Raw genomic sequence first — 16678 nt, forward strand, 5'->3', positions numbered from 1 at the left:
GCCGGCTAAACCTTCTTAAAACCCTTGCTCATCTTTCCTGGGGAGCTGATCGTCGAACTCTGCTTCGCCTACATTCAGCCCTCGTTTTATCGAAACTCGATTATGGTGACCAGATTTATTCCGCGACCTCTCCTGCTACTCTCTCTAGCCTTAACTCTATCCATCACCAAGGATTACGTTTGTGCCTTGGTGCTTTTTGCTCTTCCCCTGTTGAGAGCCTCTATACAGAAGCGAATGTTCCATCCTTGTCTGATCACCGTGATGCCCATTGCCTTCGCTACTATGTACGCTCTCACGATCTACACAATCCTTCCATTTATAGAATGGTCACCGATATTAGTAGACATTCTTTATTCGTTCGCCGCCCCTGTTTGCTCCGTCTCTTTTCTCTTCGCCTACATTCACTCTTGTCTTCCCTTCAGTTACCACCTTTATATGTTCATGTAGCATCTCACTTTTCCCTACCCCCCTATGAAGTTCCAGCTGTTCGGGTCTGTTCTTTCTCACTCCCTTGCTCGAAAGCTCAACTGCCTACGGTGGCTTCCCGCTCTCTTTTTCTTGATCACTTCCACTCCCATTCTCATGCCACCGATGTGTACACAGATGGCTCAAAGTCTTCAGACGGCGTCGGATTCGCAGCAGTGTTTCCGGACAGCGTTGTGCGGGGGCATTTACTATCTTCAGCTAGCATTTTTACTGCTGAACTGTATGCCATTCTTGCAGCACTTATTCGTATCACATCTATGCCTGTGTCATCATTTGTAGTAGTCTCAGACTCCCTTAGTGCTCTACAGGCTATACGAAAATTTGATACATCTCATCCCCTAGTTCTCCGTATCCAACTTCGGCTACGCCGTATCTCTACCAAACATAAAGATATTGCTTTTTGTTGGGTCCCTGGTCATGTCGACGTACAGGGCAATGAACAGGCAGACACTGCTGCGCGGTCAGCAGTACATGACCTACCAATTTCCTATGGAGGTGTTCCATTTCTGGACTATTTTGCTGCAATGGCTACCCACCTTCGCACCCGTTGGCAACAATGTTGGTCAACTCTGCTCGGTAACAAACTTCATTCTATTAAACCGAGCATAGGTTACTGGCCGTCTTCTTGTCATCAGTGCCGAGGTTGGGAGACCACTCTCTCCCGCCTTCGCATTGGCCACACTCGTCTTACTCATGGGTATCTCATGGAGAGGCACCCTGTTCCTCTCTGTGAGCAGTGTCAAGTTCCAGTATCGATTAGCCACATTCTGTTAGACTGCCCTCCCTATCAACGAGCACGCAGAATTTACCTCCCACGTTGTCTTCGTTCTACTACTCTCTCTTTACCTTCCCTTCTTGCTGATGGACCCTCCTTTAATCCTGACACTCTCATTGACTTCTTGACAACGACTGATTTACTCCACAAACTCTGATGATACTTTTCGCACTCCCCTCAGCCCTTTCTAGTTCAGTCTCTTGCTGCCCTTTACCCTTTCACCATCCACTACCCCGCTGTTATCCGTAACCTATTACTCATCCATCTCCCTTTTGCCACCTGATGCCCTCGCTTCCTTCCTGCCCTGCAGCGCTGTATAGTCCTTGTGGCTTAGCGCTTCTTTTTTTATTATAATAATAATAATCCCCCTTATGTATGTTGGGCCCCGAACACGTATTGTGTTGTCTCATTGTGCTAGTGGCACCCCTGCCTTTCATTTACCTGGAGTTTACCTGGAGAGAGTTTCGGGGGTCAACGCCCCCGCGGCCCGGTCTGTGACCAGGCCTCCTGGTGGATCAGCGCCTGATCAACCAGGCTGTTGCTGCTGGCTGCACGCAAACCAACGTACGAGCCACAGCCCGGCTGATCAGGAACTGCCTTTAGGTGCTTGTCCAGTGCCAGCTTGAAGACTGCCAGGGGTCTGTTGGTAATCCCCCTTATGTGTGCTGGGAGGCAGTTGAACAGTCTCGGTCCCCTGACACTTATTGTATGGTCTCTTAACGTGCTAGTGACACCCCTGCTTTTCATTGGGGGGATGGTGCATCGTCTGCCAAGTCTTTTGCTTTCGTAGTGAGTGATTTTCGTGTGCAAGTTCGGTACTAGTCCCTCTAGGATTTTCCAGGTGTATATAATCATGTATCTCTCCCTCCTGCGTTCCAGGGAATACAGGTTTAGAAACCTCAAGCGCTCCCAGTAATTGAGGTGTTTTATCTCCGTTATGCGCGCCGTGAAAGTTCTCTGTACATTTTCTAGGTCGGCAATTTCACCTGCCTTGAAAGGTGCTGTTAGAGTGCAGCAATATTCCAGCCTAGATAGAACAAGTGACCTGAAGAGTGTCATCATGGGCTTGGCCTCCCTAGTTTTGAAGGTTCTCATTATCCATCCTGTCATTTTTCTAGCAGATGCGATTGATACAATGTTATGGTCCTTGAAGGTGAGATCCTCCGACATAATCACTCCCAGGTCTTTGACGTTGGTGTTTCGCTCTATTTTGTGGCCAGAATTTGTTTTGTACTCTGATGAAGATTTAATTTCCTCATGTTTACCATATCTGAGTAATTGAAATTTCTCATCGTTGAACTTCATATTGTTTTCTGCAGCCCACTGAAAGATTTGGTTGATGTCCGCCTGGAGCCTTGCAGTGTCTGCAATGGAAGACACTGTCATGCAGATTCGGGTGTCATCTGCAAAGGAAGACACGGTGCTGTGGCTGACATCCTTGTCTATGTCGGATATGAGGATGAGGAACAAGATGGGAGCTAGTACTGTGCCTTGTGGAACAGAGCTTTTCACCGTAGCTGCCTCGGACTTTACTCTGTTGACGACTACTCTCTGTGTTCTGTTAGTGAGGAAATTATAGATCCATCGACCAACTTTTCCTGTTATTCCTTTAGCGCGCATTTTGTGCGCTATTACGCCATGGTCACACTTGTCGAAGGCTTTTGCAAAGTCTGTATATATTACATCTGCATTCTTTTTGTCTTCTAGTGCATTTAGGACCTTGTCGTAGTGATCCAGTAGTTGAGACAGACAGGAGCGACCTGTTCTAAACCCATGTTGCCCTGGGTTGTGTAACTGATGGGTTTCTAGATGGGTGGTGATCTTGCTTCTTAGGACCCTTTCAAAGATTTTTATGATATGGGATGTTAGTGCTATTGGTCTGTAGTTCTTTGCTGTTGCTTTACTGCCCCCTTTGTGGAGTGGGGCTATGTCTGTTGTTTTTAGTAACTGAGGGACGACCCCCGTGTCCATGCTCCCTCTCCATAGGATGGAAAAGGCTCGTGATAGGGGCTTCTTGCAGTTCTTGATGAACACAGAGTTCCATGAGTCTGGCCCTGGGGCAGAGTGCATGGGCATGTCATTTATCGCCTGTTCGAAGTCATTTGGCGTCAGGATAACATCGGATAGGCTTGTGTTAATCAAATTTTGTGGCTCTCTCATAAAAAATTCATTTTGATCTTCGACTCTCAGTCGAATGTTGGGGGAATGTTGGATCTCCTGCCGAGTCTTTTGCTTTCATATGGGGTGATTTTCCTGTGCAAGTTTGGTACTAATCCCTCTAGAATTTTCCAGGTGTATATTATCATGCATCTCTCTCGCCTGCTCTCCAGGGAATACAGCCCTTAAATTGCGTTAGCACCTGAACTTCTTTATTTTTCGTTCGATTTCTTTCATTTTTTTTTTTTGTACGTAAAGAAGCACCTTTCCATTGTAAAGTGACCAAGTTTCAATAAGATAGCTCAAAAAACAACTGAGAAAAAAAATATTTACTAATAATCATACATATTGCAAGGTACCGTCGATGTGGGACATGAAGAAGCTGTTTTGGCATTATCTACGCATAAAACAATGCTAAACACTATTTATCATGGTAAACTTTACTGTAATTTATCCTTTCTTAATTCTTAAAAAATATAAAGTTTGTATGGTTTTGACATTTAGCCGGCCAAATATCTGACTTTTGCCCTCACAAAAATCAAAAACAAATTATTATCTCAAAATGCTAATCATTTGTTTGTAAAACAATCTTTCCTTTATGTTGTTTGTGAATTTCATTGCATTCCTGCTATTATTAATGACAGTACGTCAATATATATGTGAATAACTTCCGAGAAAATCCGCGAAACAGCCGACCCACCGATTTTTTTTTTTTTTTTTTTCCCCGAGAAAATAGCATTTTTCTCAGGTTTATAGTGCATTACGAGTGTATATCGTAGTTACCCATATCCGTTTTCTTTAATGTAAGCACCCTGGAGGTGATAGGAGGAAAATGGAAGCCATCCCTAACTATGGGAATCTTATATTCCCGTGGGAACGCTCGGGGAATATACCATATATTATTCATTCTGGAGTATTTACCATAGTTCTTTGTTATTTATATTGTTTATTATGTCATATTAGATCAATTGTGATAGATAAATAAGCCGTAGAAGCTACAATAGCGTTATATTGAAGCATATATCCCGGCCATCCCGAGACTGGAATTTTCCATGACATCAGCAAATTTTCCCAGGAGGTTCCTGATTGGCTGTAAGTCTACGTATAACCCACTGTATTATGATGCTAAATCGTCAATTATTATCTTAGAAAGAATAGTACAATAAATACACGAAAAAAAAAAACGGAAAAAAATTAAAATTGACGACAGGTGAGCAGACCTGCCGCGGGTGGTGACGTCACCCTAGATGTTTTAAATAACCATTGTAGGATTAAATAGTTACACTCAACTAATTAATACTCCAACCCGGATCACACAGTTCTCAGCCACCCTAATTGACCACATACTTTGTAACCGCTCTGAGAACATTAGTCAGTCAGGCGTCATTACCACAGGTCTTAGTGATCATTTCATCATTTACTGCACCAGGAAAATCACTAGGGATAGGATAGGCCTACACAGGACAATAAAAATGAGGTCAACTAGAAACTACAGTAAAGAAACACTGGTAAATAGGCTACACAATTGTGACTGGACAGAGATAACAAGTTGCACGGACGTAAACGATGCCTGTGAAAAATTCAGAAGTGTTCACTACCATCCTTGATAAAATTGCACCAGTTAAAGAGGTTAGGATTAAACGAAGAACTGAACCCTGGATGACTACTGAGATATTAGATAATATGAAATTCAGAGACCAGCTGCTAAAAAGATTTAAAGCAGACAGGATATTGCAGCACTAAATGAATTCCAAAGGGTGAGGAACAGAGTACAGAGACTTATAAAAGGAGCAAAGGCAAAGCACTACTGCTCAAAAATTGAAGAGTATAAGCATAACCCCAGAAATCTCTGGCAACAACTAAAACAGTTGGGGTATAGCCATAAGCCAGTAGATAGGTCTAACATAGTACTCACTATCGATAATGAGGTATGCCACGAAACATCTAAGGTGGCAAATTGCTTTAATTCCTACTACACATCTGTTGCATCAACACTAGTAAGTAAACTACCAGCTGCATCAAATACCTTTAACACACACTGATAAGTTTCAAACATACTATACCAATAAAGGGGTAACCCCAAACAGTTGTCAACTAGTAAGTGTATCTCATGACTTTATTCAAAAAGAACTAAGCAGGTTAAACCCAACTAAGAGCACAGGCCCTGATAACATCCCGTCTAAGTTCCTAAAAGATGGTGCTTCTGAACTGTCAATCCCTATTGCTCACATAATAAATCTATCAATCACCACTAATACCGTACCGGAGGGGTTCAAGGAGGCCAGAGTTACTCCTATCTTCAAGAAAAATAGTAGGTCTGATGTAAGCAACTATAGGCCTGTTAGTATACTCAGTATAATATCTAAAATTCTAGAGAGGGCGGTGTATTCTCAAGTAGTTAAGTACCTTAATGACAACAACATTCTCCATAGCTATCAATCGGGCTTTAGAAGATCCTACTCAACCGACACCTCCCTTATTAATCTGATGGATTACCTGAGACCTGAAATGTCAAAGGGGAACCTCATAGGTATGGTAACTTGCAAAAGGCCTTCGATACTGTCAACCACAATATATTATGTAATAAACTTCAAGCTATCGGTATAGGTTCTGTAGACTGGTTTAAGTCCTACCTTAGCAACAGGAGACAAATAGTCAAAATCAACAAAACAGAATCAGAACCCCTGCCGATAACATGTGGAGTTCCCCAAGGTAGTATTCTGGGTCCCTTATTATTCTTATGTTATGTCAATGATATGCCTATCAGTGTCAAGTGCAAACTCCTACTGTATGCAGATGACAGTGCTCTGTTAGTGTCAGGTAAAGACCCACAAGATATTGCTAATGTTTTAACACTGGAACTGGAGTCCTGCAGCAAATGGTTAGTAGACAACAAACTATCATTACAACTAGGGAAAACTGAAGCCATTCTCTTTAGCACGAAACATAAACTGAGAAGGGTAAATAATTTTAATGTTCAATGTAATGGGGAGCCCATCACTGGGTTCATCAGTAAAATATTTGGGAATCCCCTTTGACCCATGCATGTCAGGAGAATTGATATTGAACAGTGTAGTAAAGAAAGCGAATGCCAGACTGAAGTTCCTGTATAGACAAGCACAATGTCTACCTACTGAGGCTCGCAGGACCCTATGTCTAGCCCTTATACAATGCCATATGGATTACGCATGCTCTTCTTGGTACTCTGCCTTGACAAAAAAACTGAAAGATAGACTGCAAATCACCCAGAACAAAATCGTAAGATTCATCCTGGGGCTGGGACCAAGAGAACATGTAGGCCAGGATGAATTACAGCAGTTGGATATGCTGAATGTTGAAGACAGAGTAAAACAACTGAAGCTAAATCATGTTTATAAAATTGCTCACAAACAATGTCCAGAATATCTTGCTGTCAATTTTGTCAAGGTTGGGAACCAAAGCAATCATAGTACTAGGGGGAGAGAGCACAACTTTGTAGTACCCACAGTCAGTGGCCAGGCTTCAAACACCTTTTATTGTACAGCAATAAAGGAATGGAACAGACTGCCCGCACATGTCAAAGCCAGTCATAGCATGAACCAGTTCAAGAAGAGTGCCAAAAGGTGTCTGATGAATGTAGCTACAGAAAGAGAGGGGAATGATTTTCTATTTTTTAGCTAACATAAGTGTAAATTTTACCATATTCCTAGTAATGAGCCTCGTATTGTAGATAGTCTTAATGACCTTGGTGTAGTAGATAGTCTTTTTAGTATGATAATAAGATGTTATCTCCATTGTAGAATAATAAGAAAATATTATAACCTTTATATTATAATAATAAGGTAAAAGGACCCCAATGGAAATAAGTCACTGTCTGACTTTTTTGGGTTATCCCAGGTTCTCTACACATATGCTGCTATGTATGATAATTCTATGTAACTGTATTTGTGTATACCTGAATAAACTTACTTGTAGGAATGTCGTAGAACAATGAGTCTTGTACCATTGTGTTGCCAGAGAGTTAAGCTATTTTTCTATATGATTAACTCAATTTGTGAATTTTTCGACAAATTTTTTTTCGTTCGCGCTGAGCCCGCTCTATTTACCCCTCAACCGTTCCCAGTAATTTAGGTGCCTAATCGTACTTATGTGTGCCGTGAAGTTCTTTGTACACTCTCCAGGTCATCAGTTACTTGTAGATACGTACGGCAGTTACTTGTAGGTGATGCGTACAGCAGTTACCTGTACAATACGCACATCATTTACTTGTATAATACGTACAGCAGTTACTTGTAGATAACACAAAAGCTACTTGTAGATAAGTACAACAGTTACTTGTAAATGATACATAAGTTACTTGTAGATCATAAAGATACATAAGTAGTAACTGAAAGTCTTTTGACAACTTTCGCCCTAACAGCAAACAGGTTGGTACAAGTGTGTTGTACGGACTTGCAACAGCATGTAGCACAGTCGAAGCCTTTATCTGAATCAAGTTTCCAGTTACTGCTTTTGTGAGTACCATCTACAACTCGTCGGTATTTCCATATCATCCACTGCTACAAGAATTACTTGTATTTGAAATATCGTAAGAGTAAACTAGGTTAGCATATCAGGACTGGGTCACTAACAAGAGTCTTGCCTCTGGTGTAAGTCTTACACCACAGACTAATTAATACATATTGTAGTATTGTGTTGTAATTATTAAATGCATTAGTTATGTGCTGATAACCAGGAGAAATAATGTTTAATATTAGTAACGAGATTTTATACCTACTTAAATTAAAACATTGCCTTTACCATGGGTAATTTACATGTTACTATGCTTGCATATTTCAAATCCTACCTTACTAATAGGTATCAGTATGTCACCATAGTACCGAACTTGCACACGAAAATCACTCACTACGAAAGCAAAAGACTTGGCAGACGATGCAACATCCCCCCAATGAAAAGCAGGGGTGTCACTAGCACGTTAAGAGACCATACAATAAGTGTCAGGGGCCCGAGACTGTTCAACTGCCTCCCAGCACACATAAGGGGGATTACCAACAGACTCCTGGCAGTCTTCAAGTTGGCACTGGACAAGCACCTAAAGTCGGTTCCTGACCAGCTGGGCTGTGGCTCGTACGTTGGTTTGCATGCAGCCAACAGTAACAGCCTGGTTGATCAGGCTCTGATCCACCAGGAGGCCTGGTCACAGACCGGGCCGCGGGGGCGTTGACCCCCGGAACTCTCTCCAGGTAAACTCCAGGTATCTCTCCCGCCTGCGTTCCAGGGAATACAGGTTCAGGAACCTCAAGCGCTCCCAGTAATTGAGGTGTTTTATCTCCGTTATGCGCGCCGTGAAGGTTCTCTGTACATTTTCTAGGTCAGCAATTTCACCTGCCTTGAAAGGTGCTGTTAGTGTGCAGCAATATTCCAGCCTAGATAGAACAAGTGACCTGAAGAGTGTCATCATGGACTTGGCATCCCTAGTTTTGAAGGTTCTCATTATCCATCCTGTCATTTTTCTAGCAGATGCGATTGATACAATGTTATGGTCCTTGAAGGTGAGATCCTCCGACATGATCACTCTCAGGTCTTTGACGTTGGTGTTTCGCTCTATTTTGTGGCCAGAATTTGTTTTGTACTCTGATGAAGATTTAATTTCCTCGTGTTTACCATATTTGAGTAATTGAAATTTCTCATCGTTGAACTTCATATTAAGTAAGTAAGTAAGTAAGTAAATTTATTCAGGTATACACAATACAGTTACATAGAATTATCATACATAGCAGCATATGTGTAGAGAACCTAGGATAACCCAAAAAAGTCAGACAGAGTGACTTATTTCCATTGGGGTCCTTTTACCTTATTATTATAATATAAAGGTTATAATATTTTCTTATTATTCTATAATGAAGATAACATCTTATTATCATACTAAAAAGACTATCTACTACCCGAGGGTCATTACGACTATCTACAATACGAGGGTCATTACTAGGGATAAGGTAAAATTTACACGTATTTTAGCTAAAAAATAGAAAATCATTCCCCTCCCTTTCTGTTGCTTCATTAATCATCAGACACTTTTTGGCAGTCTTCTTGAACTGGTTCAAGCTATAACTGGCCTTGACATTTGTGGGTAGTCTGTTCCATTCCTTTATTGCTGTACAATAAAAGGTGTTTGAAGCCTGGCCACTGACTGTGGGTACTACAAAGTTGTGCTCTCTCCCCCTAGTACTATGATTGCTTTGGTTCCCAGCCTTGACAAAATTGACAGCAAGATATTCTGGACACTGTTCGTGAGCAATTTTATAAACATGATTTAGCTTCAGTTGTTTTACTCTGTCTTCAACATTCAGAAGCTCATTGCTAGTAATCCCTTCCTTAAATCTCTTGTTAGAGCAACTGCTCAAGAAGAAATTTTTCGCCTAGCTGGTAGTAATAAGCTATCACAAGTTATATACACTGATGGATCTAAACAGGAGTCTTCTGGCAGGGCTGCATCTGCTCTTGTTGCCACCTCCCTAGTTAAGAACGATAATAAATTTGTTGAGTTAGGCATAAGAATTAACAACTGGGCGTCTACACTGCAAACTGAATTGTTTGCAATCCTAATGGCGCTAAAGCTAACCTATGACACTGAGCTTGACTCTATCATCATTACTGATTCTATGTCATCATTGAAGGCTCTTGGCTCATATAATGACTCCAACAACATGCTCATTGGGGAAGCCAGGTATAGATACTCAAAAATTAGGGACAAAGGAATTAATGTACAATTGCTATGGATCCCATCACACATTGGATTACTCCTTCATGATAAAGTTGATATGTTAGCCAAGAAGAGTATCCAGAAGGAGAACGTAGAATATAACTTTGGTATAACTGTGTCTAGCATTAGGAATAATATTAGGAGAGAAGTAAATAATGAAGATGATTGTTATAGGAATGCAGTTAGAAGCCTGAGTAGATCTATAACCCACTATGATAACATGAACGTAGATAAGTATGTTTATGGAGCAACTTGCAATGTGAACAGACTGACTGATGTTGTAGTGGCCAGGCTTAGGCTTGGTTACAAGTACTTCTGGCAGTTTGGGAGACACACAGATGATCAAACTAAATGTAAATTATGTGATCAGGCATATGGTCACTGTCTTGAACACTATGTGCTTAATTGTCCACTTATTGAGGAATACAGAGACAGACAGTATAATAACCTATGTGACATGTCAAGATATCTTATTAATGAAAATAAGATACCAGATATACTAAGCAAATTTCCTAAATTTGCTTGTAACAGATAAGTGAACTATAGATATGTAGATATAAATCCATATGTATTCCTGTTAACCCTTTGGGGCCTAGTTCCTAGGCCTTTTGTGTATCCACATGCTCTCGCGCTACCGTCCACAGGATGGATATGGGGTGCACAATAAACTAGCCACTTCGGTGGCAAAATCTAAAAAATCTAAAAAGCATATCCGACTGCTGTAATTCATCCTGGCCTACATGTTCTCTTGGTCCCAGCCCCAGGATGAATCTTACGATTTTGTTCTGGGTGATTTGCAGTCTATCTTTCAGTTTTTTTGTCAAGGCAGAGTACCAAGAAGAGCAAGCGTAATCCATATGGCATTGTATAAGGGCTAGACATAGGGTCCTGCGAGCCTCAGTAGGTAGACACTGTGCTTGTCTATACAGGAACTTCAGCCTGGCATTCGCTTTCTTTACTACACTGTTCCCTATCAATTCTCCTGACATGCATGGGTCAAAGGGGATTCCCAGATATTTAACTGATGAAACCAAAGTGATGGACTCCCCATTACACTGAACATTAAAATTATTTACCCTTCTCAGTTTATGTTTCGTTCCAAAGAGAATGGCTTCAGTTTTCCCTAGGTGTAATGATAGTTTGTTGTCTACTAACCATTTGCTGCAGGACTCCAGTTCCAGTGTTAAAACATTAGCAATATCTTGTGGGTCTTTACCTGTCACTAACAGAGCACTGTCATCTGCATACAGTAGGAGTTTGCACTTGACACTGATAGGCATATCATTGACATAACATAAGAATAGTAAGGGACCCAGAATACTACCTTGGGGAACTCCACATGTTATCGGCAGGGGTTCTGATTCCGTTTTGTTGATTTTGACTATTTGTCTCCTGTTGCTAAGGTAGGACTTAAACCAGTCTACAGAACCTATACCGATAGATTGAAGTTTATTACATAATATATTGTGGTTGACAGTATCGAAGGCCTTTTGCAGGTCTAAGGTATATTGTTTTCTGCAGCCCACTGAAAGATTTGATTGATGTCCACCTGGAGCCTTGCAGTGTCTGCAATGGAAGACACTGTCATGCAGATTCGGGTGTCATCTGCAAAGGAAGACACGGTGCTGTGGCTGACATCCTTGTCTGTCAGATATGAGGATGAGGAACAAGATGGGAGCGAGTACTGTGCCTTGTGGAACAGAGCTTTTCACCGTAGCTGCCTCGGACTTTACTCTGTTGACGACTACTCTGTGTTCTGTTAGTGAGGAAATTATAGATCCATCGACCGACTTTTCCTGTTATTCCTTTAGCACGCATTTTGTGCGCTATTACGCCATGGTCACACTTGTCGAAGGCTTTTGCAAAGTCTGTATATATTACATCTGCATTCTTTTTGTCTTCTAGTGCATCTAGGACCTTGTCGTAGTGATCCAATAGTTGAGACAGACAGGAGCGACCTGTTCTAAACCCATGTTGCCCTGGGTTGTGTAACTGATGGGTTTCTAGATGGGTGGTGATCTTGCTTCTTAGGACCCTTTCAAAGATTTTTATGATATGGGATGTTAGTGCTATCGGTCTGTAGTTCTTTGCTGTTGCTTTACTGCCCACTTTGTGGAGTGGGGCTATGTCTGTTGTTTTTAGTATTTTATTACATGTAAACCACACAATAACCAAAATCTGTAAACCCTGCATTGCAATACTTATAGAGAATAAACTTAGATTTGATTTATGCAAGACAATCGTTATGTCAAAACAAATTGTGCTTGTGTGTGATTGAACCTAAGTACAATCAGTATACAATCAGTATGCCACGATTGTGTTGCTAATGACCCAGAAAAATAATGTTTAATATCAATTACAAAGTTGTAAGGCTACTTAAATTATTAAAACAAATATTTCATGTTCTCAGGATTTGTATAATGACTGGAGAGACGCATGTATTGCTTAGTTGGCAACCACTAACTATTGCACCACATAGTGTAGCTTGCTGTATATATATCGTAGCAGCGTGAGGAATTATTCAGTAACCCGGAGAGTGAACGATTATACTGTACCGGCATTGTTTGGTTGTTGGTGTTTGGCAAGGCGAGTGTTTAGCGCTGAGGCAGTTAACGGACAATATTTAGCCGAGGTAAGTTGTATGACCCTTGTCGGTTTAGCGCTTTCTTTGATTATAATAATTAGCAGAGGTAAGTGTAGGACAGTTACATGTAGATGCTGAGTAAGACACACAGGCAATGAAAATAAGCCACTGACTTTTTTGGGTTGTCCTAGGTTCTCTACACATTTGCTGCTATGTATGATCTATGTAACTATTTGTGTATACCTGAATAAACTTGCTAACAGATGAGTTACTATCTTAAACTCCCAGGTAGTGTCGTTAAGGCAAGAACTTTATAATAATTTTATGTACTACAAGTACATATACAAGGTATACAGACCATAGCTGACATCAATGACAGAAAGCCACTTGTTATGCTGAACATTTCGGGCAAATTGTCAGTTTTGTCCCAGGATGCGACCCACACCAGGCGACTAACACCTAGGTACCCATTTTGCTGATGGGTGACCATAGACAACCGGTGTAAAGAAACACGCCCAATGTTTCTACCCTCGCCGGGAATCGAACCCGAACACTCTTTTTAAATAAAGGTTGGACTGGTACATCAGTGGGTGTGGTTGGGCAAATAGGCCGACTGCAGGTTGCGTATGTGTTTTACTTAATTTGTCGTTATCGTATATCATTATTATAATAGTTACATACAGATTATTAGTTGATATTACTTTTTTAAGTGGCAGATAATTATTGCATTCATTGGAAGGAGTTAGAGGTATAGACGTAATACAATTTTGAATAATCTAACATGTAGCGTAATAAGAGGATTGCAAACAAACCATACCACGGGTGGAGTTTGAACCCGTGGCCAGTCTGACTGCGGGTTCAAACCCCACCCGTGGTATAGTTTATGTAGACTATTTTTTGTAGAGTAAAACAGTAGCTACTAAGCTCCTCGAGGCAATCATGTTCACGGACCCCATATGCTCATGGTGGATGGATAACAGTGGAGAATAAGCGTTGACAGGAGGAGCAATACTTGCTTGTCTACCTGGTAAATCAGGGCCTGATCAACTAGGCTGTTACTGCTGGCCGCACGTAGTCCAATGTACGAACCACAGCCTGGCTGATCCTGTATCTGGCCAGTATGGACGAGTGAATGGCTCATTACTTTGTAATTTGTTCATGATTGTAACCATGTATATTATTATAATAAAAAAGAAGCGCTAAGCCACAAGGGCTATACAGCATAACCATGTATAGACGTGTAGATGGTTCATTACCTTTGTAACTTGTCATGATTATGACCAGATCTACCTGGCGCTCATTACCTTTGTAACTTGTTCAGCTATCAAAACTTAGGGGCCCAGTCCCTGGACCCATTATTTACCTCTGTAATCTTTTGACTACCACCCACAGGATAGGTAGCTGGTGCAGAATAAAGATATTAAACTGTCCAGCTCCCTTATGAAGACAACCAGGGAGCTATTGGTAATTCTCCTTATGGCTCGTGTATTAGCATCCTCAGCTCACACACCGAGTGAATATAATAATGGTATATAATATCAACAAGTTGATAACTGTTGCATAGTTGTCTTAAACACTGAGGGACCAGGGATCGCTTCTCAGCACGGGATGTTGGTGAGGGGCTCTTGATTTAGGGAATTGGATCTGTGCTCCAGTTCCCCGAATTAAGCCTGAATGCCTTCCACATCCCCCCAGGCGCTGTATAATCCAACGGGTTTAGCGCTTCCCCCTTGATTATAATAATTCTCAGCACGGGTGAAGATAAGATTTTCGGATTTTTAACCCCGGAGGGTTAGCCACCCAGGATAACCCAAGAAAGGCAGTATGTCATCGAGGACTGACTGTCTTATTTCCATTGGGGTCCTCAATCTTGTCCCCCAGGATGCGACTTACAACAGTCGACTAAAACCCAGGTACCTAATTGCTAGGTGAACAGGACAACACGTGTAAGGAAATGCGTCCAATGTTTCCACTCCTGCCAGGAATCAAACCCGGGCCCTCAGCGACAGCTTTCCCAGCCAGGTCACGGGGCCCCACAACGTTGGGTATGTTTTCTTAGACCTACTGCCCCTTGTTCACCTAGTGAGTATTTTCCATTCAATTGGAAGTGGGGACTACACCTAAAACAAAAAATACTTAAAGCATTAACCCAGTTCTTATATAAAACTAGGCAATGTCTAAGTCTAACCCTAATAGGTTTAGCACTTCTTTTTTCTAATAATAATATCCATTCTCAACAGAAGAGACGCACTGAGACGACAATTCCAGCAAGCAACCGAGTGATAAGACATCACTGAAGCATCGCAACAAGAGTGAGAACACTACAACTTGTGCACTCGCCAGGAGAAACCTCTAAACTACACGTATCCTGGATAAGATATATCGGTAAGTGAGGGCTGGAGAACAGGGAGATGACTTACAGGGAAGTCAATGTTGGAGACCATAGAAGTGAGATATAGGAAAGTGAGGGTGGGAGAACAGGGAGGAGAGAAATAGTGAAGTGAGGGTTGGAGAACACAGAGGTGAGATATAGCAAAGTCAAGGTTGGAGAACGGAGGTAAGATATAGGGAAGTCAAAGATGGAGAAGAATATGTTAGAGGTGAAGATGGACGACACATGCTGGGTAGTGCAAAACCTACATAAGCCGTACAGTACCTGGAGTATGGGACACAATCTGGTTGATTCGAGGAAGGGGAGAGCAGTACTAATTTTTATTTTTTCAAGATTTAATAAAAAAAAAAAAAGTACCACGAGATATACTGGGGAAAGAAATTTGAAATACCTTTCTCAATCACCTTAATGCAATCAAACCCTATCTAGTTAATTATGTAAACACTTGTAGGAGGTGCATTAAGGAAATACAGTGTTAGATTATCATAACTATAAATAAATCACACAATGTGGGGATATGGCATTTTATTATACAGACGTTTTGCCCATTAGGGATGTTATTAATAAAGTTCCTGGTGTGTGAAACGTCTGTGCAATAAAATACCATAACCTGCATTGTGTCCTATTTACAAGGTGGGATAAATTACTGGAATAACAGGTACATGAATATTACAATAAGCATAACAACTATACCTAATTATGTCTGTCTTTCCAGATTAAAGGAACGTGTGCGGTCTCAGGAAGTTTTAGCAGCGTCCAGTAAAATAAGATGATGGAAGAATTTGTAGATAAAGTTCTCCATAGTGGTAATGATGATACAAAGTTTACATGCTGGAGACCATTCTCACTCGACTCACTCCCAGTTGTTGAAGGGTTTAGTTCATATGAAGAGTTTCACGATATAGTAAGAACTGTGCACATGGATGACTATCGAGAGATACGGAGAATCGGCAAAATGAAACCATATTGCTTGACAAAACACACTCACACACACCTGCTAAAGAAACTACCAGATCTGTGTGGGCTCTGGTATGGCATCAGCGTCCCCGATGATGGTCAGAATAACTGGTACGGAAATGTCAGCTTTACTGTAAACTTCAGGAGTTTCCTTCAGAAAATTAAAAATTATAATATCTATTTCATGGAAGTTGTTGATTATAGTGCGAGCAATGCAACGAGACTTTTGATAACAAATAAAATGCTCCCGCTTCCCAGCTACGACCCGCACAGCTGTGGAGGTCCATGGTACTCCCAAGATGGCAGAGACTGGTTTCTTACTGACTGTCGCAGGTACGATCGTAAATATAATAAATATGGTCACAAAGTTGAATTTTTTCTCGAACTTTCTGATCACCAACGTGCTTCTTTGCTGGACATGTCATCAGTAGATCCCGTCAACCATTCTGACGCTAATAATAATCAGACCAAGCATAAATGCAGGAAATTCAGATCGGGTCAAAAGTTTAATACCGGTGAGTGCCCTTTTCCATATTCCGTAGAGGAAACTCGAGAGATATTAATAAGCTATGATTACTAAACTAA

General features: G+C 41.2%; 1 protein-coding gene across 15 annotated transcripts in view; it reads left to right on the forward strand.

Annotated features, from left to right (window-relative positions):
- The window catches only part of LOC128696962 (uncharacterized), a 35900-nt gene extending 19222 nt beyond the window's left edge, over positions 1-16678 (forward strand). For 9 of the 15 annotated variants that reach the window (XM_070095113.1, XM_070095114.1, XM_070095116.1 and 6 more), the window contains 2 exons: positions 14985-15129; positions 15852-16678. In XM_070095113.1, coding sequence (XP_069951214.1) covers positions 15906-16673 — 768 coding nt within the window. In that variant the 5' untranslated portion in view covers positions 14985-15129; positions 15852-15905 and the 3' untranslated portion in view covers positions 16674-16678. Of the gene's footprint in view, positions 1-12570; positions 12793-14984; positions 15130-15851 lie in introns of those variants that run through there. The other 6 variants (XM_070095115.1, XM_070095119.1, XM_070095123.1 and 3 more) reach the window with 3 other exon arrangements.

The sequence above is a fragment of the Cherax quadricarinatus genome, chromosome 49 (assembly GCF_038502225.1).
Source record: "Cherax quadricarinatus isolate ZL_2023a chromosome 49, ASM3850222v1, whole genome shotgun sequence".
Lineage (NCBI taxonomy): Eukaryota > Metazoa > Arthropoda > Malacostraca > Decapoda > Parastacidae > Cherax > Cherax quadricarinatus.